Genomic DNA, 23,912 nt, shown 5'->3' on the forward strand with positions numbered 1-23,912 from the left:
AATTGGCAAGTCAGAAAGCTTTTTGAGATGGAGAACTGTGCTTATTGTCTCAGAAGCACCATAATGCTACATTAATTTTGTTAGCTAATACAGAACTTTTATTGCAAATAAAATTACTTCTGGTTAGGTAGGCAAAGTTCAGAGTAGGTGAAGTAATTACTGGTAGTATGAATTTTGGGCTTCACTTTCACTTAGGCTTCATTATCTCTTCCCCAGGGCTCCATTTTAGGGCCAATTCTCTGTTTTCATGAGTGTTTTGGAGGCAGGACCTGAAGGTATACTTAGCAAGTTTGCAGGTGACACTAAACTGGGAGGAGCTGTTGACTCCTTCAAGAGTAGAGAGGCCTTGCAGAAAGATCTTGACAAATCAGAGAGCTGGGAAACCAACTGTATGAAATTTAACAAGAGCAAGTGCTGGATCTGTATTTGGGAACGGACAGCCCTGGCTATAAGTACAGACTGAGGGATGAGAGGCTGGAGAGCAGCCCTGCAGAAAGGGATTTAGGGGTTCTGGTTGACGGCAAGTTGAATATGAGCCAGCAGTGTGCCCTGACAGCCAGAAGGGCCAACTGTATCCTGGGGTGCATCAGGCATGGCATTGCTAGTCGGTCAAGGGAAGGGATTGTCCCGCTCTGCTCTGCTGCTGCCTCACCTGGAGTACTGTGTGTAGTTTTGGGTGCCACAATTTAAGAAGGACATAAAACAGTTACAGAGCATCTAAAGGAGGGCTACAAAGATGGTGAAGGGTCTAGAGGGGAAGTTGTATGAGGAGTGGATGAAGTCCCTTGGTTTGTTCAGCCCAGAGCAGAGCCTGCTGAGGGGAGGCCTCATGGCGGCCTGCAGCTCCCTCAGGAGGGGAGCGGAGGGACAGGCGCTGAGCTCTGCTCTCTGGAGACAGCGACAGGACCTGAGGGAATGGCATGGAGCTGGGACAGGGGAGGGTCAGGCTGGGTGTTAGGGAAAGGTTCTGCACAGAGAGGGTGGTCGGTCACTGGGGCAGGCTCCCCAGCGAAGTGGTCACAGTACAGAGCCTGCCGTAGTTCAAGAGGTGTTTGGACAAAGCTCTCAGACACAGGGTTTGATTTTTGGGTGGTCTTGTATGGAGCCAGGAGCTGGACTCGTTGATCATTGTGGGTCCTTCCAACTCAGGATATTCTGTGACTGTAAATATAAGTTGAAAGAAGGAGTCCAAAACTTACTGATATTTGTTAAAAGAATGGCATGTTCTTAACGTAAGGCTGTAGCTGTGAAGTATGTTTCCTGTGGAGATAAACAAAAGTGTAAATTTCTTTTTTAGCACAGAGGACGTAGTTAAGCTTGCAAATATTTTTCTAAGAAATGAAGCCTGACTGAGTTTTCTTTAAACAAACAAACAAAGATTTAGGTGTGAAATTCCTCTTTCATTTGCAGAATAACTATTTCTTTTCCATGAGGCAACTTATCTTTTCCAAGCTTACCTATCCAAATAATGGAACCCAATTCCAATGGTGTCAAGCTAGGTTAGACTACTGCTATAGAGTATGTATTACTTGATGAAATATTCTTAATTTTCCTAACCCACAGGGTACATTGTATTTATTGTACTGAATAAGATACAAGTCATACAGATTTCACAGGGATATCCATTATGTTGTATTATGTTTTCCAAATGGCTAAGTTTGTTCTTCTCTAATGTTGGCAAGATGTATGAGAAAGCTGTTTTTGCATCCCACAAATCAAAAGGGATAACTGACTTATTTATAACATAGCTTTTTACCAGCATTCTTCTTCTTACCGACATTAATTTCTCTCTCTGTATCTGAAATCTACTGATGAGACTGTTACTGTTTTTAGAAACGAAGACAACTATAATACCTCAACCAGCAAAATATTTATAGTGCATGTACAGAAATAATTTAACAAGTAATTAATATAATGCTAAATATATATTAAAAACCAAGCAAAATACAAACAACAGATCATAAGCAATATATTTGGAACTAGTTATATCATCCTTGCAAATAGGTTTGATTATGTTAGGATCCTGTCAATAACACACTGAAGTGAATAGTGATGCTTAACTACTCTCAGACTTCACAATGGGTATGTTCTAATTCAGATAAAGTCAATGTTTTGTATCACATATCACAGCAGTGGTAAATTTTGGGAAAGTGAGCAAATTATAGCCTTGGAAAGCAGGGGAAGAAAAGAGTCACATAGGTTATCAACACATTCAAGTAGTGAATGACAACTAACGGTACTCACAACTCTACACCCACATATCCATACCTTTGGCTAATCATCAACAGGTGCTACTTACTAACGATCTAAAAGTGGTAAAGCCTATGAAGAAAACTCACAAGTCTGTTCCACCACCCTTACTTGTAACCAACCAACCCCACTTTGAGCATCAGTTTAGGAGTAAACTGTGCAAGGAGATGCTGGCCTGATAACTCAACTGCTCTTAAACATAGAAAGCATGTTTCTTTTTCTTCTGAAAGATTTTTTTTTTTCCTGGTAAAAATGTTGTGTTTTGTTTTTTTTTTCCCTTGCCACACTAGTTCAATCTTAGTATTTTTTACTAAGCCTGAGCTGCAGATAAGGTTCTCCCATCATCAAGACTCAATGTTTTCCCAGGCTTCTATAATAAGAGATAGGAATAGTGAACTGTGATAATAACTTGCTCTCCACAGTTGGTTTTGCATAAAGAGCAGGTAGTAATAATTCAGGAATGTGTATGTGTGCACATTTAGTGTAGGGTTTTGGAATCATGCATGTACTATCTCATTTTTTTCCCATTTTGCAGTTGTTATATGTCTTAGACATACTTGACACTTACTTTATATAAGCTTGACGAGACCTTTTCTTTGCTTTTCTTACAGATACTGGGATATCTGCATGGTTTTCTATCACAGTACCAGGGCTGGTTAGGAGTTGGATGTTTTTTCTTTTGATATGGCCTTAAATGCTGCTGTTTCAGTGGTATAGAGTTCATTCGTGTTAAATAGAGTTTTACATCAAGATAGCATTTGATTTCTGCAGGTTAATGGCTTATATCAATACAACGATTCTAAATGCAAATATACTAAAAGTTTGTATGACTTTTATTGGTTTTGATAAAGTGGTGTACTTTTGTGTGTTATGGGTGTACATTGTTTTGAAAGCTTTATTGTTCAAGTTCTTAGTTTAATATGCATAATTTAGAGAGAAATTATAAGAATACATACTGTCTGAGTAGTTAGGATGCACAATGCTGAGATCATGTAAAGACTGCAATTCAAAACGTAGGAGAAATAGGGTAACATTTTAATTTATTGCATCCAAATTACAAATGCCTCAATGATGGGGTGCTGCTAGAAGCAGTTGGGGTACATATTTCACTTTAATGATAATATACTACAGCGTACTGCTACATACCCATGATCAATTTGGGGTTCCTCATTCTGAAGTCTGGTGTCTGGGCAACTAGTTGTTACTTGCTGTCAAAAGGCATCTCAGCCTGAGTCAATCATGGGGAATTCTGTGCATGTTCAACTCAGCTTCTAAAACTGGTTCTTCTCAGTTCTTCCTCTGAGTTTTTTATTGATCAATAACTGATCGTTTATTATTATTATTATTTTATATTATTTGATATCATTCTGTGCTTGTACTTGAAAGTGCTCTTATGTTACCTTTCTGCATGTCCATCTGGGGGTCCTGTTGCAATCTCTTGTTTTTATTCAACAATCATCAAGTTGTGGTTTTCTGATAATAGGCCTAATGCTTATTAATGCAATTAAGTCACATGTGTGGCCTTGTTCTAGGGTCACTAGATAGTTCACTCTACGAAAGTAGTGACCTATTAGAAGATGTGTTTATAATGGTGTATGGATGCTTAGAGATGTTACAAATTTAATGCTTTGGTAACTACTTAGTTGTTGTTGTTGTTACGGTAATATTATTGGTAGGCTATCAAATTTGCATAACAAAAATGGGAAATTATTTTTTTCAGCTTTTATGGACTTAAAAATGATTGCAAACTTTTTCACTGTTTTTATGCAATGCTTTTTCACTTTGTTGTAAGCATATAAGTTTGCTTAGTTTTTCAGATGCATTTAAATAGCAATAAACAATACCTTTGAGTCTGAAATCCTGTCCTACGATACAGTCTTAGTGGTGATATGTCTAAACCAGAATGTTGAAGATGTAATGCTGGCTTAAGCTTCTACTCCCAACACTGACTGCTCTGAGCATTGGAAAAGCAGTCTGTTGAATTGGTTTTCAGAGGAGTGTAGGAGAGTTTGCAGACAGAAGGAAGCAAAATAGTAGGTTTTTGTTGTTGCTTTTTTTTTTTTCTTTTGCTGCCTGGTTGTGTTTACTGCTTTGCAGTAAACACAAATATTAACCCAGGAGGTTTATGCTCAAGTTCCAGGTGTCAAGGTCAGTTCCTAAGTACAGCACAGAGTTGTGCGTCTTGGAGGCATGGGGAGAGTTCAAAAGAATTCAAGGTTTGAGCCAGCGGACTTAACAGTATAAATGCTTGAAGGGAATAGGCTTTAGGGAGATCTTAACGCTGACTCTGATTATTGGCATAGATACAGACTATAGTCCATTTTTCATCCTTTTTAGGGCATTCTTCCCCTTGATGTATTTCATCTTCTGGATCACCTGGGAACAGTAACTGTTACTTAATGAGTATGGTGGTTGGAAATGGTCTTTTTGATTCTGTTCTGTGGTTATTTATTGTATCAGTATGTTCAGTCTGTTTAAATAACTTTTTGAAAAAATATATTATTTCTATTGCAGAACTCTGCCTTTTTTTTTTTTTTCATTTACAGAATGAGACAAAAGAACACAGGTTCTTGTCGTTGGGAATGCTTTATTTCAGATAATTCTACCAATAAATGAAACTAACAGGAAACAGATTAGGTTTCATCAAAGAATACATGTTCTTCCTCATGAACAGATACTGATAAAACATTTTTGAAGGAGCTTTTAAATTTTTATTAATATTTTTAAAGAGATGGGAATGCATGCTTGATTTTGTAGCTAAAGCACTTCAATTTTAAAAACGCTGCAGTTCAGCATTCTTATTTTATCTAAATGGGAAACATAAAGTTTTAGTTAAAGCTTTAGAACACAGATTGTCTTATAATCATTCTTGCACTGTTGTAAAATTAGTAGTCTGTTGTCATTGTGGTAGCTTTACTGGAAATTGAGATATCACTTCTAAAATACTCAAATTTGTATGTATTATAGCCTAGTGTACATGCAGATACAGTTATGGACTATTAATAGAAACAGCAAAAAAATTAGAGGTAAAAATATTAATGATACTGATCTGTGAATAGACATGGGATGAGAAAATGGTTAATAGCCTGTTTTGAAAAAGTAAGTACCAGTAGAGCTATTAGATCTAACTTGAGCAAAGTATGTATGCATGACTGTTGTATAGTTAAATGCTTATGTTTAATATAGTAAATAATAATAATAATAAATAATAATAATAAATTCTCTCTCAATGTATTTCCTATGTAAACATGTGTACATAATTACATTTGTGAGTTGAGGAAAGTAAAGTACATTTCCTGTCTGTTATGTCATGTGTTATCTGATACTGCCTTATGTTGCTCCACCAATTTGGCACAAACTCAGCTTTTAGAAAGATATGAAATTGGCTGTAGAAGGGAGACATAGAAAATAGAGTCAATTGGTTTAAGTCTTTCCCAGCATGTCCTGAGGAAGTCAACAGGATGTTTTTTTCCAGTTACAGATTTTGTAGCTAAATAACTGCGTATGTTGAGAAATGCCATGTGTGCTGACAGTGTAAAAGGTCATCCCTAATATCTTTGCTCAGTCTTATGGTGAAATTTTGAACAATTCTAAGTATTGTTAGTATTCTGCATTTAAAGTATCTCATAATTTTACATGAACTAATAATATTTTCAGTATAATACTTTGTTGTTATGTCTCTGCTGTGGCCAGTGGTAAGGAAAATTTGGACATCTACCTCTATTTCTATGAAAGGCTGACCAAAGGAAAAAATTTAGTAACATACTCAGGTCATTCATCCAGCTATGTGAAGTATTTTGTACACTTTGCTGTTAGATTTGTAAATTCCTCAGAATTTAGTAACAGACAATGTGTGTTAAGTGTTCATACTTTTTTTTCATAGCCAATTGTAATGACTGCTTTTTCTACAATTTTTGTTTTTTATGTAACTCAGCATTATATATTCATGAGGCTTGCTGGTTCATATGATATTTTTAAGCTTCTGTATTATTGACCACATCTGTAAGTAACATAATTGCGAGAGGACCACTAAGAACGAGAGGACATAAAAAGGCATTGAACTTGTTGGTTACGTTTTATCGATAAATTAAGGTGATAACTCTTGAGAAAGAGTCCCCATCTTGAATCAAATAATAGTTTGTCCACATTATGAATAGCTTTAAGCTCTAACAAAAATAACACCTACCAGGGTGCAGTTGTAGAATGATTGAATTTTGGAACAAATTTTTATATGTGCATATAAATTTGTAATATATTTTAATAATATCCTTTTTTTTTCCTGAATTTACTGTCTGTGGATCTACCCAGTTCACAGTAGAAATGGTTTTCTTCTAATACAAGTTATATAAGCTTGACTGTAATAAATATATATAAAAATAACCTTCCAGTATTGATATTCACAAAAAATGTTGAATCTTCTATCACTGGTTTAATTACAGATTCTGAAGTGCAGATTGTGTTCACAGATACTAGGTTCAAGTTAAGGTGTGCTACATTGACCATTTTCCTCATTTGGACATAACTGTTATTTCACTGTAGAACATAGTCTGGTTGGTCAAGTGCTGTAAATCTTGGTAGGTCTACACTGAGTATTTATTCTTGTCTTTCATGTGCCTGGAAATGGACTCGAAGAGGACACTTCATTGGTCTGTACAGGGACTGTGGTGAGGCTGTTTGGCTTGTAGTTACCTGGATCTGCCTCCTTAGGTTTTTTTTTTTTTTTTTTTGAGATTAAGATGCTAGCTTTTTTCCATTTCCCAAAGATCTTCCTGGTATGGCTCACCATTTTTCATAGATAGAGATGATAGCCTCACAATCATACTGGCCATCTCTTTCAGCACAGTTGGTTGAATTCTCTCTAGCCTCATAGATGGGATGTGATCTCTCTGTAGTCTGTTATTTATTGTTATGTCACTGTTGGCTGGACTTCTCTTCTCCAGACTGTGCAATTGTATGCAGAGGTCAGAAAATAAGTTCTGCCCTTGTTACCAAAGGTTTGTGCATTAGTGAACAGGCACCTGAGGAAGACTTCCTGAATGGGCACATCAAAGTCCCATGGGTGGCCTGCTACCATGCATATCATCTGTTTTCAACTTTTTACTCAACTCTGGGCTTCTACTCTTGTAGCACAGCTAATGCAATGTAAGGCCCTCCTTACAAGTTGAATCTTGACAACATAACAGGAGAAGCATGGCCAAAAACTTTTGTATTTATTTGTAGTGGAAAGATGGTTTTTATTATTTTATTTATAGCGATCTATAGAAGGTGCTCTTTTAAAGAAATAATGCATTGAAATTTTTATGGGGATCTAGAGGATTCATGCTTTAATATTAATTCATTCAAATTCAAAAAAAAAAATCAGTATTCTTTCAGTATTTGTGAATATAAGCTTTAATGAGCACTTGGTATTTCCTGGCAAATGATTTCAATGCTGTTCTGTTGAAACCTGCTGTTAGTAATGCCGCTAGTATCAAATAGACATCCTCCACAGAAATCTTACTGAATGAGATCTGTGAAACAGAGAGGGCTGAAGAGTCGTGGCTCTTAGCCCAGCCTCATCAACAGTGCTAGAAGTGTGAAGCAAAGAAAAAGGAGCGAGGTGCACATTGAGCATGGGGAATTTGGTGCCAGAGTTGCTAGAAGCAGCTTTGGATTCTGATTGTGCTGTGCCAGCCCCATGAATACAGGCCTTTGAGGTGGTATGGCCCTCAAGTCTGGAGCAGCAAAGGAAGCTGACAGCATCCTCCCCGGAGGCTGGCACTGAACAACAAACTAACATCCTTTCACTTGTCACTCCAGTGCTCCACTCGAGGCAAGATGCCAAACAAATGGGAGTTTTGTAGCAAGACCCAGTCTCACCTACTGGCATTCAGCTCCTTCAGTACTAGAGGAGCAATGTTGGTATTACCTCTGTGGTTGTTCATTATTTTGGAGGTTATTTTTTCATGCTGACCTTTTGACTTACTGGACTGATCTTTAAAATTACTTGATTCCAAGGAATATTGGATGTGAATTGCCACTACTTTTATCTGTGTCTGAGATATTTTGTGCACTGAACTGCCTGTAGTGGTTTTAGCTAAACTAACTGTATTTCTAACAGTAGACTTAAGCTGAGGAAAAGGAGTCAAATCTGGCAATGGTCAGCTTTCTATACTAACCTGTAAAAATCTTAAAGACTGTGGTTTTATTTCTTAAGTCTAGGTAATAGATCTGTTGTTTGTTTTTTTCCTATTTTTTTCTTTTTTTTTTTTTCTTTTTCTCTTTAAACCTTTATTCACTGAAGCAGGGTTCCTGCTCTGTTCTCCTTTGGAGAGTTGGAGAGGAATCCTCAAAGGTGGCTTCATGGGACGCATAACAGGTGTTTCAACTGGTGAGGAGAGATGGATCCTGTTGAGAAGAAAGTACAGTGCCAAAAACTTACTAAACAAACAGTCCCTGGAGCTAGTTCTCCTTGTTCTGCTTCAGGTCCTTAGCTGTATGACATCACATAACGTATGCATGTATTGTCCCAAAGGTTGTGCAACCCATTGAATACATCTGGCACAATTTAAAACAAAACAACAACAACAAATAAGTGGTGCTTAGGAGCACATGGTCCGCTGTGTGTGTTAGGCTTCTTGCCCTCTCAGATGTGCTGATACAGATAAGATGTGGGATAATAAATACAGCGTACAGAGCATGGTAGATGTTGGTCATGTTCCCTTGAGTGCGCTGCAGTTAGCTGGCTAAACATTAACTACACAGCCATACAACAGAGCGATCACATTGGCTGTGATAGATTGGATGGCTATGCAGGGCAGCAGAGATGAAAAAGCAGCATCTGATAGACAGGTATCCACATGCTGATAAAGAGCTTGTCTGCCTCCTGGATGAGGATTCCAGACTGACTCAAATTTCAGGTTACAGAATTTCATAGCACAGAAACATCACTCATGCCCACCCTACTGCAGTGTTTTCAGTGATGTGAGCAAATACAAATTCCTGTACTAGATCTTGAAACAAAGAACAGAGATGCTTCTTTGGGACACTTTCTCTGTTGTTAGGAGGCTGAAAAGAGGCATGCTTGCTTAGCCTGCTATAAGGGAACACTCAAGAATATAAACGCATGTTCATAAACTGCTGTTGGAGAGGTGAGAAGACATGAAGGAGGAAGTACTTGGTGAGATCAAGTCTGCTGCAGAGCTGAGTTTGAGGCAAGCAAAGACCTGTAGTGGTGGACTTGGTTCTATTCATCTGGCTTACTGAACTGGAATTTTGAATTAGAGTAACAATTACCTAGCCTAGGACTGGTTTAAAAAAAAAAAAAAAAAAAAGCTTTGAGATTGGATAAGAAAGGGATGTATGTACTTGAGATGCAGATATAAGAAATGGAATAGAGAACCCATTAAGAATTCCATGAAATTAAAAACAGCAAAATAGTCTCATAGCTAGTGGCAGCAAGGAAAAAATGATCTGCCCAATTGAATCTAATATTGCAGGTTCTAAGTTACATTAGCATTTGCAGCCTGAGACACTTCGGTTTCTGAAATCATCAAAATATGATTTCAAAAACAAACTCGTAAGGAATAGGGAGGGTGGCAGTAAAATGTATTTTTTTCCATTACAATAACTTGTATAAAGTTTGAGTGAAATTTTGTATGGGTGGAATTTAGTTTGACCTTGAATAAAGTTCTGGTAACTGTTAAAAGTTTTGTTTCTTGAAAAGGCATTGTATATGAAGCAACACCATCACACTGAGACTGTTAGACTTCTCCTTGAAATGCTGGTTTTAAAATCACATAGTAATATCCCAAGTGTAGAAACTGCACTGTAGAAGTTACACTTGGAAAAAATTTCCTATAGTGAAATATATATTTCTTAATATATCAACTGCTTTTTAAAAATAAGAAAGAAGAACAGAAAAGTCCAAAAAGAACCAACAAAAGTATTTTAGTATTCTATCAGTGTTTTATTTTTTTTTCCTTCTTCTGATTAAAATGTTCTGGTATGATGCTTTTGGTCATTCTGAATTCTTAAGTCTGTCAGATTTTCAGAATATATATATATTTTTTTTCTTAAGGTGGGCCATTTTCAGGAAAAAAATAAACACGTATATTAGCCTCAAAGAACACAGGCAATTACAGCATGAACTTTAATTCTTAGAAATGCTGTATCATTATGACCCTGAGTAGGCATAATGCTTAAACGTGCATAATTTTTAGACATGGATATTAGCTCAATTGAAATTCATCATATATGGCTCTTAGAAGTGCTGTGTATGTGCTGTAGACAGAAATTTCCAAAAATTACTCGAACTTCACATAGTTTCCAAAAAGATCAGTAAGGATGAATTTTCTGTTTAAAATCCCTGGTTACCTTTACGTAGGTAGTGTTGAAAAAGGAGTATGGTTACTGTGACTTTAATTAAAAATTAAAAAAGTGAAAACTAAAAAGTGGCTGGATATTCATGAATCGGATTTGTCAAATTTTCTTTATTGCTCTTCATACTCTGTATTATGTTGATGAAGATTCTGTAGCAGGGACAACGTCAATAAAATAAACAAAAAGACTCAGAAAAGATTCAGAGAAGCGTAACAAGAAACACATAGAGTACCTTTGTAAATGGAAATCAGTCAGCTAGGACTTTAAGTTCTAGAAGTCTCCGTGAGATATATTTGGGATCTATGAAGTTGCATGTAGGTATAGAGAAGGTGAATGAGAATTGATTTTTTGTCTTTTCCAATATAAAATGAGGGTTACTAAAATGATCTGAGTGTATTCCAGGTTTGAAACAAAACGACAAAGAGTTTTCATGCAATGTGCATTTAAGTTGTTGAACACCTTGTCATGGGCTGCTCTAAATTCTGAAAGCTTGTTTAGTCTCAAGGTGAAATTGGACAAGCTCATGGAATAGCAGAGAGAACTATTAAATACACAGGAAACACATCTTGTTTAGGAAGTAATTTAGCTGCAAATGGTTTGAGGCCAACTTGGGAAAGTGTAATAATGTATACAAGTCAAAACTCTGCATTCTTCCCTAGGCATAATGCAGGATGCTTCGCCTAGAAGGGCTCTTAGACAAGTTGGCCCAAGTGAAACCTCTTTTCTCATAGATTTATTATTTAGTTAGTTATTCTAATTTTTCAGCATTTTAATGACAAACAATATCTCTGAATAAGTTCATTCTGGGTGAACATTACTGCTTTACTAAAAATTCAAAGACAATTAGCGCTTTTTGAATAAATCTTCTAATAGCAGTCTTCAGTCTAGAGAAAACAAAAAGAAAAAATGATGTAAATTGTGTATTTTACTGTTCTAATATCACTTCAATCGGGGCTTTTTTATTTATTATTATTTCTTATTTATCTCTATTTCTTTATTCTTATTATAATATTCATTATTATAATAATTTTAATATTTTTCATTTCTTTACTCTCTGTTATCCCCAAATTCAGCTGAATTGCATGTAGCATAAAAATTCAGAAAACCTTCTATTCATAGAAGATCTCGATATATTTCAGAAATGAGCAGTTGGTAGAACTTAAAGAGGATACTATATACGGTCATTTTGAGAACAATAAGTTACACAAAACTAAAGATAAAGTAAAATTTATGAGCAGCTGCTTTGGTCATAAATTTTTCATCACAAAAGAAAACTAACAGAAAATAGAGGATTTTCTGTTTACACTCTGTTACCCTACGTAATGTGGATAAAGTGTGTGATGCCTATTTGTAAAATGTAACATCACATAATACATATTTTTAAATTAAAGAAATAAAAAAATAAACGTTAGCCTGTTAAGGTATTTACATATCATGCTTTTTCAGCAACTGGAATTTTTAGAAATATGGTATGTGATTCATGGAGCAGCATGGCATTAAATCCGTCTCAAACCTATTCAGACCACCACTGGAGGAGTAACATCTCCATATTTACTATTAGGAGGAATATAATTGGAAAACACTGCCATAATTGTCATTTCTACTCATGTCTTGCATCATTTTAAACTAATTTGATGTGCCATCTGGATTTATTTACTTTCAAAAATAGTAATTAAAAAGGCAAATATTGTTAATCTGTGCAGCATCAGAATAAAGGAAAGCATAAGTATGGTACATAACTGTGATTCTATCCTGTACTTCCAGATTCTTATTTCTTTCTTTCTCTTTCAAAGAAGGAATTCCCATAAAAACACCTTTTACTGATAAAACATCATCAGTGAAAGGCAGCTTAGGATGCAACCACTTTTTCCCCCCTTTTGAGGTAAAACTATTGAACTGTTAAAACCCAAAGAGCATTTTGTTCCTGTAAATACCTGCTTGATGTTTGATTATTCTTTTAGTTGTGATTATGTGGCTTTGACAACTGTACGAGGCTCATATTTTTCCAATAGTTCAATTATTTTATAAATTGAGGTTTTCCTGTGCTCTTCTTGGTGATATTTTAGCGAGTGAGTTAGAAGTGCTGGATATGATAAAACACCCAGTTACTGAACCAAATTTATTCATAAATTAAAATGATGAGTACAATTTCTTCAATGTTTTGTTCTAGAGAATTATTACTTAATTTAAGAGATGCTTTTATTCTCTTTAGTCATCTTTCTGTTCCACCTATTATCTGAGGTTAATTATTAATTTGAAATTAATTTATTTACATCTTAGCTATGAATTTGTCATTTATTACCATTTTTTTTAAAACATTGAAAGCAGTTTATTTAATTCAAGTCTTTCCTTGTAGCCTAATGCAGCTGATGACGTAATTAGGAGGATATTTTATTTTTAGGAAGATTATTTGTAGAAAATTGAGCTAAATAATTTTTTTAATGGCAAATTTTACTGATACAATTGGAAACTGCATAAGAATTTCCTAAAATTCATTTGCCGTTCTTTAAAATTTTGTTATTTTATTGATTGTGACTTTGTAGCTTTGGGTTTGAAAAATTATTAAGGGAAAAATTAATAAAATTTTTCAATATTTTACAATTTAAAGTACAAGAAAACTACTGTACTGTTTTAAAATCAGCATGAGAAACATTGCCTCCATAAGTACTTTGAGAAATACCATTTTTATTTTTAAATGCTAGTAATATTGAGTAACATTTTTACTTGATGTGTGCAAATAGCCTCTGAATTACAGTTTTATTCTCTATGTGTAATTTGTCCCATTATGATGACTGTAATCTTTTTCTCATTTGTTTTTTGCTGCTTGCCTTTTCTAGGAAGTTGAGGTTGGTATACATCTTCTGTCTTTCATGTTCCTGTCAATTTTGCATGAATACATTGATTTCATACGTTTTACTAAATGTAGGTTGTTTCTCCCTCTCCAGGATGATTATTTTCGTACATGGAGTCCGGGTAAACCATTTGATCAAGGTAAGATTCTGCTCCTAGTTATTTGTGTGGTTTAAGATTTCAGTATTTGTTAATGTGCTCCTGTTTTAGAGTAATCACAGAACTCTCTGAATTTGTGTTGTCTTCTCACTCTTCAGATGATTGATGTAAAGAGGACCAGAAATTCATTTACAGGCTAATCATTATTTTATATCTCTGATTTTTGCAAACTTTTAGTGATTAGAGACAGACTGGGGGCAGTAGAAACATTCAAAGTAGCTGAAAGTTTCCCTTATCTAAGCAAGTTCATGGGGTTTGGAAGGTTTTGTTTTGTTTGACATATATACTTAAAGTTAAATGCCATTTTCAATGAGACAAATGGCATTTTCTTTTTTAAAGAAAAGCAGACGTACAATCTGATATTTGTCTTTATCAGTTTAAAAAAAAAAAAACACCAAAAAAACACATTAAAATGGTGAAAATCTCTGTCTCATAAAAGAAGTTCTAGGAAAACTTTGGAAGTCTCTATCATGTTCATGTGCCCTTTCTTGAGGCAAAATACAGAATGTGGACAGTGCTACAGCACAACTTGAACCTTAGAGATATGAGCATATGCAGGCAATTTTGACATTAAATATCACCTCCTCAGGCATTAGAAGTTATTGTTTACTGTCAAAGTAATCTAATTCCTGCATGTTGTTTCAAAGTATGTGACTAATGGTGTGAAACTAATGAGAATCATGATTTCTGAATTGCTGCAAGGAGCCACGTCAGAGACTTGGTCTTCTTTTCTGGTAGTATCAATGGCAAAAATAGACACAGTGAAGAAACAGTGTAGGGGCTTGTACACAAGAGACTGAGATAAAAGTATGTTGCAAAAATAATGTTTACATAATTTAAACATATTTTTGCTATGATGGATACTTTTAGGGGAGATTTATGAAGAATTGTATTTATAACAAGAGTTAGAACTAAGAGACCAAGAAGAAAATGTAAACAACTGAAAAATTTGGAAGGCTTTGTAACATGAGAAGATGACACAGAGTATGGAGAGTAATTGTGATATATAATAGCAGATACTGCAAAGAAACTGCACAGTAGTATTCTGTGGTTCTGTAAGTATTTCATTCATGTTTAATCAAATTCTAGTACAAATGATTGCTACATTGCCCAGCAACTAACTACTGGAGTAAGGAGTTGAGGCTCAAAGTTCAGTTTGCACAGAATAACCTATGAAAGGAAACTGAACTTGTGTGTGAATAATGGGAAAACGTCATTACTAGACTGAGACTTTGCTTGTCAGGTTTTAATTGGAATGGCAGTATTCTTCTGTAGAGATTGTCTTAGCTAATGCCAGTATGGTGTAGGAAAATAAAACCCAGAAAATATACTGTTTGACTGTGTACTCTTTTGTTGTGGTTAAATATTGTTCTGAATCTTTTACTGAAGATTCCACCGTGGAGCTGTTAGAATCGTTCTAGAGAAGCTTGAAGGTTGGCATACCATTGTGGAAAGTTTTATTTTTAATAAATACTGATAAAGTGAAAATAAATTATTTGCTAGTAGATTTCAAATTGGTTCTATCACCTGTCTGGTAAGTTGCAACCACACCTCTTAGAGATGGACTTTCCACCATGTTCTGTGCCTTTGTTGTTTTAATTCAGGATTACTGTATGAATGCATCAGGCTTGTTTTGCTAGTGTGTTGGGGGAGAGGAAAGAGAGCAAGGGAAGAAAGACAGGTTTACATTATCACTGCTCTGTGAACTGTGGTGATTTTGTTCCTTTTTGGTGGCAATTTGTAAATGTTAGTTTATATCCATGGCAGGCCAAATGTTTTTGAACCTGCCAGTTTCACAGACCATACCTCTCTTCTTATTCTATACTAATACATTAGGAAAGAGTACTTGACTTTGGTCCTCTGACTTCTCAATGAAAAAACTTTTTCTCTTAGTGAAGGACCTCTTTTCATTGAAGGACCCTCATCTCAGAAGCAGTCTTATCACTTCAGTACAAGATACCTTTAGTTTATGCCTTTTCTTCTTTGTCTTCTGATAGAAGGGCATGGTGTGCAAATATGTGTTTGGTATGAGAACAGGAATAGGTTATAATTTGATTAATGACTTACTGGTGGCAAAATCTTTCATCAGAAGACATTGTGTTGAATGTACTGGGGGTTTTGCTCATGATTCATTTTGTTATCACATAAGTGTTCTGCTTTCTTTTTTAACTGTTTTTTGGTTTTGCAGAAGATATTTTATAATAGGATTTTTCTACCAGATCTAAATTTTTAAATACTCAAGATCGTTATGTTACTCTGAGCTCTTTGGGGATCCTGATGCTAGTGCTTGTAGAATACTTCTCTGAATTTACAAACAAGCCATCGAAGAAAACATCTTAGGGTTATTTTTCATACCTCGTTACCAAAAATGCATTGTGTATTGGGTAGTGAATATTTTAAAAGAATGCCTACAGAGTTCACATTTCTATTTTTGTATGTATGTTAACTGAAAATTAACATTGAAGAGTGAATTGCCTCTGCTGAGTAGTTTTTATCCACATTTTACTGTGTTAATTGCAACTGAGGAACAAGTAATGCTAACTGGGGTTATTTTTTAAAAATGAAAAGGACACCAAAATTTTGTTTGATATATAAACAATTTTGTCTTAATTTGTCAACGTGTCATATAAAGATCATCAGGTGTTTACCTGCCAGTATACTGTTGTTCAGTTTTAACAATGTAATAGTTCCACTACAGTCTTTGTCAGTGAATTTAACCTCAGCTGGAAACACCTAGTCTGAATTTAGTAATGATACTGAATTGAGCTGCATGTCAAAAGATTTACAGTTTCTCAAGAATTAAATGCTTTTTAAACTCTGATTGTCATGCAGATACTCTTTGTTAAGAAGAGGTATGCATGCTGTTATTTTGTTTTTGTTTTGAAAGTAAGTAAATAACATTACTGAGTACATTTGGGAGAAGTACTTTTGGTTATAATGGGAAATGACTTCTTGAAACATAGCAAAATATTAAAATAAAATACAACTGTACAAGTACTATGTACTTGTTTTTACTTCAGTGTCTTCAGATGGAAAAAGTGATTGTGTGGTATTTTGTGGGAGGAACCATTCATACTTATAAAGTAAGGCAGCCTTAGGAGTTAGTTCCTTAGGATTGAGGAATGAATATATTGTTCATGGCTCTCTAAAGAAATCAGGTCTCTTAGGATTCCCTATGTTTGCCAATAAAAGAGAGAGAACAGTGACAATATCGGTACAATTTTATCCTAGTATTATTTAATGAGATAGGAGGAAGTGAGTGTTGGTAGACTACAAATGTAAGCTTAAGTCTTAGATTTACATTCTGACTGCAAGGCAAGCTCTTTGTGTAGAGAATCTTCACGAAGGCTTCCCCCTTGATCTTCTGTTACTGTGCAGCAGTTCAGTTTTGTGCAGCAGCTACTCTCTTTCAAGTGAGAGCATTCCATAAAAAGCTGTTTTTCCAAGTGAACAGATTATGAAGCTCCAAAGTGAAGGACAAGTTTTTAAAATGTAGAGGTAAACTTCTGGTAAGAAGCTAAAATTGTTCACTAAAAGACAATGTTTGAACTCTAAACAGGAGCAGTAACAACTTCCAAGTCTGTTGTGTTACTGTTTGTAATAGTACTGATGGAGATGCAGGTAGTCTGTCAATATGCACTGGGCAGCCAAGTTGTTTGAGGATAGAAATACATAATTTTCTAAACTTCTCTGTTTTTTGTTTCTTTCCATCTTTCCATTATATTTGTTGTATCAGTATTTGGCTTTACAGAAACTTACCTATAAATCTGTGAAAGTACGGAATAAGCAAGAAATCTTTTTGAAATTAAAGTTCTGAATGCCAGTTCTGCTCAGTTGTTTTTTGCTTGTTTGTTTTGTTTTGTTTTTCTGTGAAAACAGTAGATTATAGGAATTATTTGTGCTTTTACAGAAATACTTCTTTGTTGGTTTAAGTTATAGCAACTTTACAAAATTAAAATATAAATGTTTGGAAGTTTTAGAATCTATACATGGCCAAATATGAAGACCATTAAACTGCATAAACCCCAGGCTGCCTATATATTATATGGGTGGTGGTGTAATATTTAGCTTTGTATCTGGGTTTTCAAATTGTTAGCTGTCTTTTAAGAAGACACTTGATCTCTATTCCCTGCCCTTGTCTTTTAGTCTGTGGTGTGGGTAGTTGGTACTCCTGTACTTCCTTGTCAATATCATCAGTAGTCATATCTATGGGTTCTCATTATATTTATTCATGTATGATGTTGTATGCCCATTTTTGTACTAAAATCAACAATATACTTGGACTCTTTACAAATTATATTTAGCCAATGCCCGTGTTAATTTACAGGTAGTATTTTTAAGGAACCAATGCTTTCCATATATTTGTATCTTTGTGATCTGTACATGGTTATTATTTTCCTAAGATTTCTCTGACTGTTTCTAAGATTTCTAAACCTTTTCTAAGATTTTCATAGATTTCCTATATAACTCCCCCCCAAATACATCCTTAATTTGAACCCAAATCTCAATGCTAGTATGTTATTATATTTTTAAGGGTGTGGTTCGAGGAATTAATACAGTTCTGTAAATGGTAATAAATGAGTGTCTTAATAATGTCTGAATTCACTCTTCTATAGTGTGGTATATTTTGAAATGTATTCTTATGTTAATATGACTAAGATGTCAAAATTGCTCCGGAAGACAGATCTGTGTAGTTCTATGGGTATTAATAGGAGTGATTATATGGAAGTATCCAAGCATTCCAGGAAGTTAGCCCGTGCTTTGAAAATGTATAGTGCTGATTATTCACTTCTGCTGCAAAATCTAAGTTAATGTAGAAGATGGAAAAATACATTGTTACCTCCATTTCAATCCACCAGCGATATTCCTTAAAACATGGTTCGTCCAAAGAGTACTTGATCCCACTGAACTTTCTTTTGATTATAGACATATACAGGTAGACAGATGTATTTAAATGAATGTTTTTACTGTGTATCATATATATTTATATACATTTTTACTTATATCAATATAGAAGTTGATATAGACAATAATATGGAACAGGTATTATTTGTGGAATAAATCTGAAATTCTTTTATATTTAGTTGCTACTAAAAGGTGGGTTTTGTCATTTCAGTGGTTTTAGAAACAAACAATTATGTTTTGTGTTTTTTGGGCTATTCAAAGTTCATTTTAGTAGCTTTAATGTATGTTTTATCAAAATAATAAAAAAGCAAAAAATATTAGCACATTTTCTTCATATACCGCCTTTATATCAGATAAAAATATACAAGGTACTTATAGTAGATTTTATTTTTAGATGGCAGATAGAAGTAGAGCTTGGAGGGTGTAGCTATTGAATAAAGTTGCATACACAAAGACACTGGTGTAATTTTTTTTTTAGTGCGGAGGATGTTTTCCTTTGCTCAACAAAAATACCTTGGAGGAACAGTGGAGAATTTTCATGTAATGGAAAAATATGAAATGACGTTTTCATGGAGGATGAACACCCTGAAGGTGTAGTTGGTTTGTAGATATATTTATAACATTTCTTGTAGATCATTCCACTGAGGTTTTTTTTGGCTTATATCAGGTTATATTAAATATCTGTTTACAGGAGAAATATTGTAGATACCATTTTAAAGCAGTAAGATTTTTAAACAGTTTCAAACAAATGTTAGTTCTGTCTTTGCCTTTTAGCTATTTATGCTTCATCTACCTAGTTCTGTAACAATTTGGGTAATCAAGGATATGCGAATACATGCATTCACATCTCTGTACATTTCTGTATGATGAACTGAAAACATTTAGAATCATGTTCAATAAAATCATTTGATTTCACTCATTTGTAAGCCCTGGTAAATCATAAAGGAGTTTAATGAAGATCCATTATTTGAAGACTGAAAACAATCACAGATTTAGATTTAAACTTTGCTACTTTGCTACAAAAACTAGAACTTGAGTGCATGCAGCAAAGCTATCGATGTTTTAAAACTAGAGGTATATATTAATCTCTTTCAAGAGAAATTGCAGTTCTTCGCAATTTAAAAGTCATAGCACTTTAAGTATTCTCTAGCCTTAATAGTAAATAAGCGTGAAATATTTTTAACAGCTTCTCAGTTTTGTTTTTTGAAATTCAGAATGTCCTCCTAAAAAGGCACTATTCCTTTATTTGAGCTAACATTTTAATCTGGTGAGCAGTCTCCAGTTTCAGGTATTAGGTATGTCTGGGAATTCTGTTCATCTGGAAAATGAACAGAATTCTGTTATAAATTCTTGCTGTTTTTTATTACTTTCAGCCAGCCTTTGACTGAAAAGATCCTATGCAGATGTGTGGAGAACACTTTTAATGGTGGTTTTTCTTCGTTATGTAATGCTGTGCTTCAGTAGTTCTTTAGCTCTCCTTTATGAATTTCTCTACTGTGATAACACTGCCAAAGCAGCTTCTCCTATATGGTTCACAGTCTGAGCTCTTAACTCAGGTTCAGTGGATAATGTTTTTCTAGTTGTGGATCTCAAATTATTTCAGTATTTATTTCCAAAGAATCACTGAATGGATTCTAAATTCTTACATCTGTTTTAAGAAAGGCTATATGAAGGATTTTTAGTAAGGTTGAACCCAACTCATGAGATGATCTTGCCTTCAGTAGCAATGCCAGTTTAACTCTTTATTACTGCTCCCTTGACAGCCCATCTTATGTTCTGATGCAAGGTCTGTAGTGCCATCAAATCTTGAATAATCATAAGTTAAAAAGTGATTTTTTTTTATTATTATAATCCAGCTAGATCGTAGATTCAGGTAACCATTCAGATCCACAAAATAGTTAAGTCAGCAAAGTGGAAATGTGACACGGGGCTGCAGTGACTAAGTAGAAGCAGAGACCTTCTTAAACCGACAGTATGCTGAGTAAAGGGTATCTGGAATTGTTTTCTCACATTTCACAAATCTGATAAACGTTTAGTCCTTCAAAAGCCCTCCTAGAAAGACTCATCCTTAAAGTCCTTCTACTCCTGTCACTGTGCTGTGATGTCCAGCTAAGAGCCTTGAAGTCACAGGTGCCATCGTTTCCCAAGGACTGTGTGCCTGAAAATGTTTTGGTATGTATTAGGACTGCTTATTTTTTACAGGCTCATTTAATGGTCTAGTGAATTTATGTTTGCAACAGGGATTTAATAGGAAAGCATGTAAAATGGCTAACAGAGTTATCAAGAATATGAAATCTGAAATTATTGTTCACTGGTGAGGGAAAAAGAAAGCCTAGTAAATGATGTTTGAAAAAAGAAAAGAAAATAGCTATATATGTTTTTCTTGAATGTAAGTAGAAGCATTATACTTCTTAAAGCATATTTTAAATGTTAAAATTTGCCTTTTTTACTCATTTGTATTTAGCCACCTCATTAAAAAAATGTTTTCTTAAGTTCTATTCTTGCTTCTTGTGCGTTTCTGCAGTGTTGTTTGTCTTTGGTTGAAATATCCATAACTCTTTACTGATTTTCAATTTACAATGTGGTAAATAACATACATCCAAAGACAAAGTAAGTTACATACTCTAAGACACTGGCATGAAGAAGTCCTTTTAGTAACTCCTGCATTTTTCTTACATTTTGCTGGACAAGGTTGTAAAAGAAGTGTAAGATTTCAGGATTGCTCCTGAAGATCTTGGGAACTAATTGGAATCATGCTATTATTTATCATCCATGCAACTGTGAGAACCCAGCTTGACTTCTCTTCTAAAAATCTGCAAGGGAAGCAGTAAATAAAAACAATTTTATTAAGTGGACTTTGAGTGGATTTGATTTGAGAATCAGAGGGATGGACTAATGGACAGATCCAGAAATTATCAAATAGCAGAGTTGGAAGGGACCTACAAAAATCATCTGGTCCAACTACCTGACCACTTCAGGGCTATCCAAAAGTCAAAGCATGTTATTGAGGGCATTTTCCAAATGCCTCTTCAACACTGACAGGCGTGGGGCATCAACCACTGCTCTAGGAAGCATGTTCCAGTGTAAGACCACTCTCACAGTGAAGATTTTTTTTTTTTTTTCATCTCCAGTCTAAACTTCCCCTGGTGCAGTTTTGTGCCCTTCCTGTGTGTCCTGTTTTCAGTTACCAGGGAAAAGAGACTGACACCTCCATCTCCCCTTCTGCTCATCAGGAAATTTTAGAGAGCAGTGAGGTCGCCTCTGAGCCTTCTTTTCACCAAACTAGACAACCCAAGTGTCCTCAGCCTGTCCTCGCAGGATGTATCCTTCAGCCATTTCCCCAGCTTTGCTGCCCTCCTCTGGATGCTTTCAAGTACCTTAACATCCTTTTTATATTGTAGAGACCAGAACTACACCAGCACTAAATGTAGCGGGAGAATCTCCTCTTTTGACTGCCTGGCTGTGCTGTTTTTAATGAATCCCAAACTGTGGTTTGCCCTCTTGGCAGCCAGGGTGCACTGCTGGCTCACATTGAGCCTGCTGTTGGCTAGCACCCCTGGATCCCTTTCTGCAGAGCTGCTCTCTTCTGTCTCCCAGTCTTTCCCATTGTCTGGCATTACTCCATCCCAGGTGCAGGACCTGACATTTTCCGTTGTTGAACTTCATGTTGTTGCTAGTCATCCAGTTCTCCAAGGTATCTAGATCCCTCTGCAAGGCCTCTCATCCCTCCAGGGAATCACCATTATCACCAGCAAACTTGCTGAGGGTGCATTCCATTCCTGCATCCAGATCATTGATAACAATGTTGAACAGAATTGGCACTAGAATTGAGCCCCTGGGGAACACCACCAGTGACTGTCTGCCAGCCAGATGTAACCCCATTCAGTACAACCCTTTGAGCTCTACTGTTGACCCATATCATCACCCAGCATAGCACGAACCTGTTCATCTCCCAGTTGGACAATTTGTCCAAAACAATGCCGTGAAGGACAGTATCAAATCTCTTACTGAAATCCAGAAAGGTTATCTCCACTGCCTTCCCTTCATCCACTAACTTGGTGACCTTGTCAAAGAAGAAGATTGAATTGCTAAGGCAGGACTTTCAACTTTCCCTTGATGAGCCCACATTAACTATGTCTGATAAGAGCTTTGGTATTTAAATGCCTTTCAGTATCCCCCAGGACAGTCTTCTCCAGAACCTTTCCAGGGACTAAGGTTAAACTAATAGGTCTGTAGCTTCATGGGTCTTCTCATATGCCCTTTTGTAGGTAGGTATGACATTGGCTAGCTTCCAGTTGTCAGGAACCTCCCCAGTTTTTGTGATCTCCCTCATTTTTATGTTTTTTTTTTACTTTTTTTTTTTAGAAGAATACATTAAGTATATTAAACAACAATGCAAAAGGGAAAGGAACATGTACGTCCATACATTTATTTAACTGTGTATCTGTGAACAAATAATTTTATTCAGCTAGGTCTTGTTGTAAATTACTGAGACTTTCTCCAAGTCAGTCAACTCCAAGTCATGAGTTTTAAACTGACATTTTAAAAAAAATGTGTTCATGAATGGAAACAAGGAGACTGCTTCGTGTATTGAACATATGTTGCAAGATAGATAAACACAACTGTAAAAATTTCAAAATAGGACTTAGCTGAAACTGCAAAATTTATCAGTATGTCAGATAAAAGATGAGTAATATTACTACCAAACGTATTTGTCATGGTAATAAGCCCAGGTCATTAGTAAAGTTATCACTGGTATTCATTAGACACTTTTCTGTACTTGTCTGCTAATACAGAAATGAGTCTCAACTTTCAAATTGCTATATTGAGTCAAGATGCATTTTGGAGAGAGATGCCAGCTTTGGCTGTGGGACGTTCTGCCTGAAGCACTGCATGCTGTGCCTCCCTGAGGCCACCCAGCTTCAATTGTTCTTGCCAGCTACTGTCCACTCCATCCTATCCATGTACAGGGAACACACAGCTTTTTCATCTTCTGTGCTATGTCATGTATTGATAGTTATGAGTCAGGACACGGATGCATACTCATAATTGACTAAGTTACAGATTTCTTTACTGCAAGCTAGTAACTGCAGAACACCTGTACTTGTGTCTCTATTTCGAAAGTACAGGGATCACTTACTCTGGAGACCAGAAATATTTCATGCAAACATGAGTCTAGGGATCCAAGAGAAACCCTGCAAAGAAACATTACAAAGTGGATTTCTAGTGGAGTAGGTCCATTTTGTTTTTTACATTCATAACCCCCACCCCCCCTCCAAATGGCAGCTTAGTTCTATCTGGAACTCTTGCAGGTTTGGTATGTTTGTGGTTATTAGCTTGTTAGCAGTGAAACATTTTTAAATACTGAAAGCAGTATTTACTGCTTA

At 35.5% G+C, this 23,912-nt stretch overlaps 1 protein-coding gene across 1 annotated transcript in view; it reads left to right on the forward strand.

Moving 5' to 3' along the window:
• SPOCK3 (SPARC (osteonectin), cwcv and kazal like domains proteoglycan 3) overlaps positions 1-23,912 on the forward strand; it is a 195,929-nt gene that overhangs the window by 55,557 nt on the left and 116,460 nt on the right. The window contains exon 3 of the mRNA XM_035549781.1: positions 13,557-13,602. Coding sequence (XP_035405674.1) covers positions 13,557-13,602 — 46 coding nt within the window. The remainder of the gene's footprint in view (positions 1-13,556; positions 13,603-23,912) is intronic.

Source organism: Cygnus atratus, chromosome 4 (genome assembly GCF_013377495.2).
Source record: "Cygnus atratus isolate AKBS03 ecotype Queensland, Australia chromosome 4, CAtr_DNAZoo_HiC_assembly, whole genome shotgun sequence".
Lineage (NCBI taxonomy): Eukaryota > Metazoa > Chordata > Aves > Anseriformes > Anatidae > Cygnus > Cygnus atratus.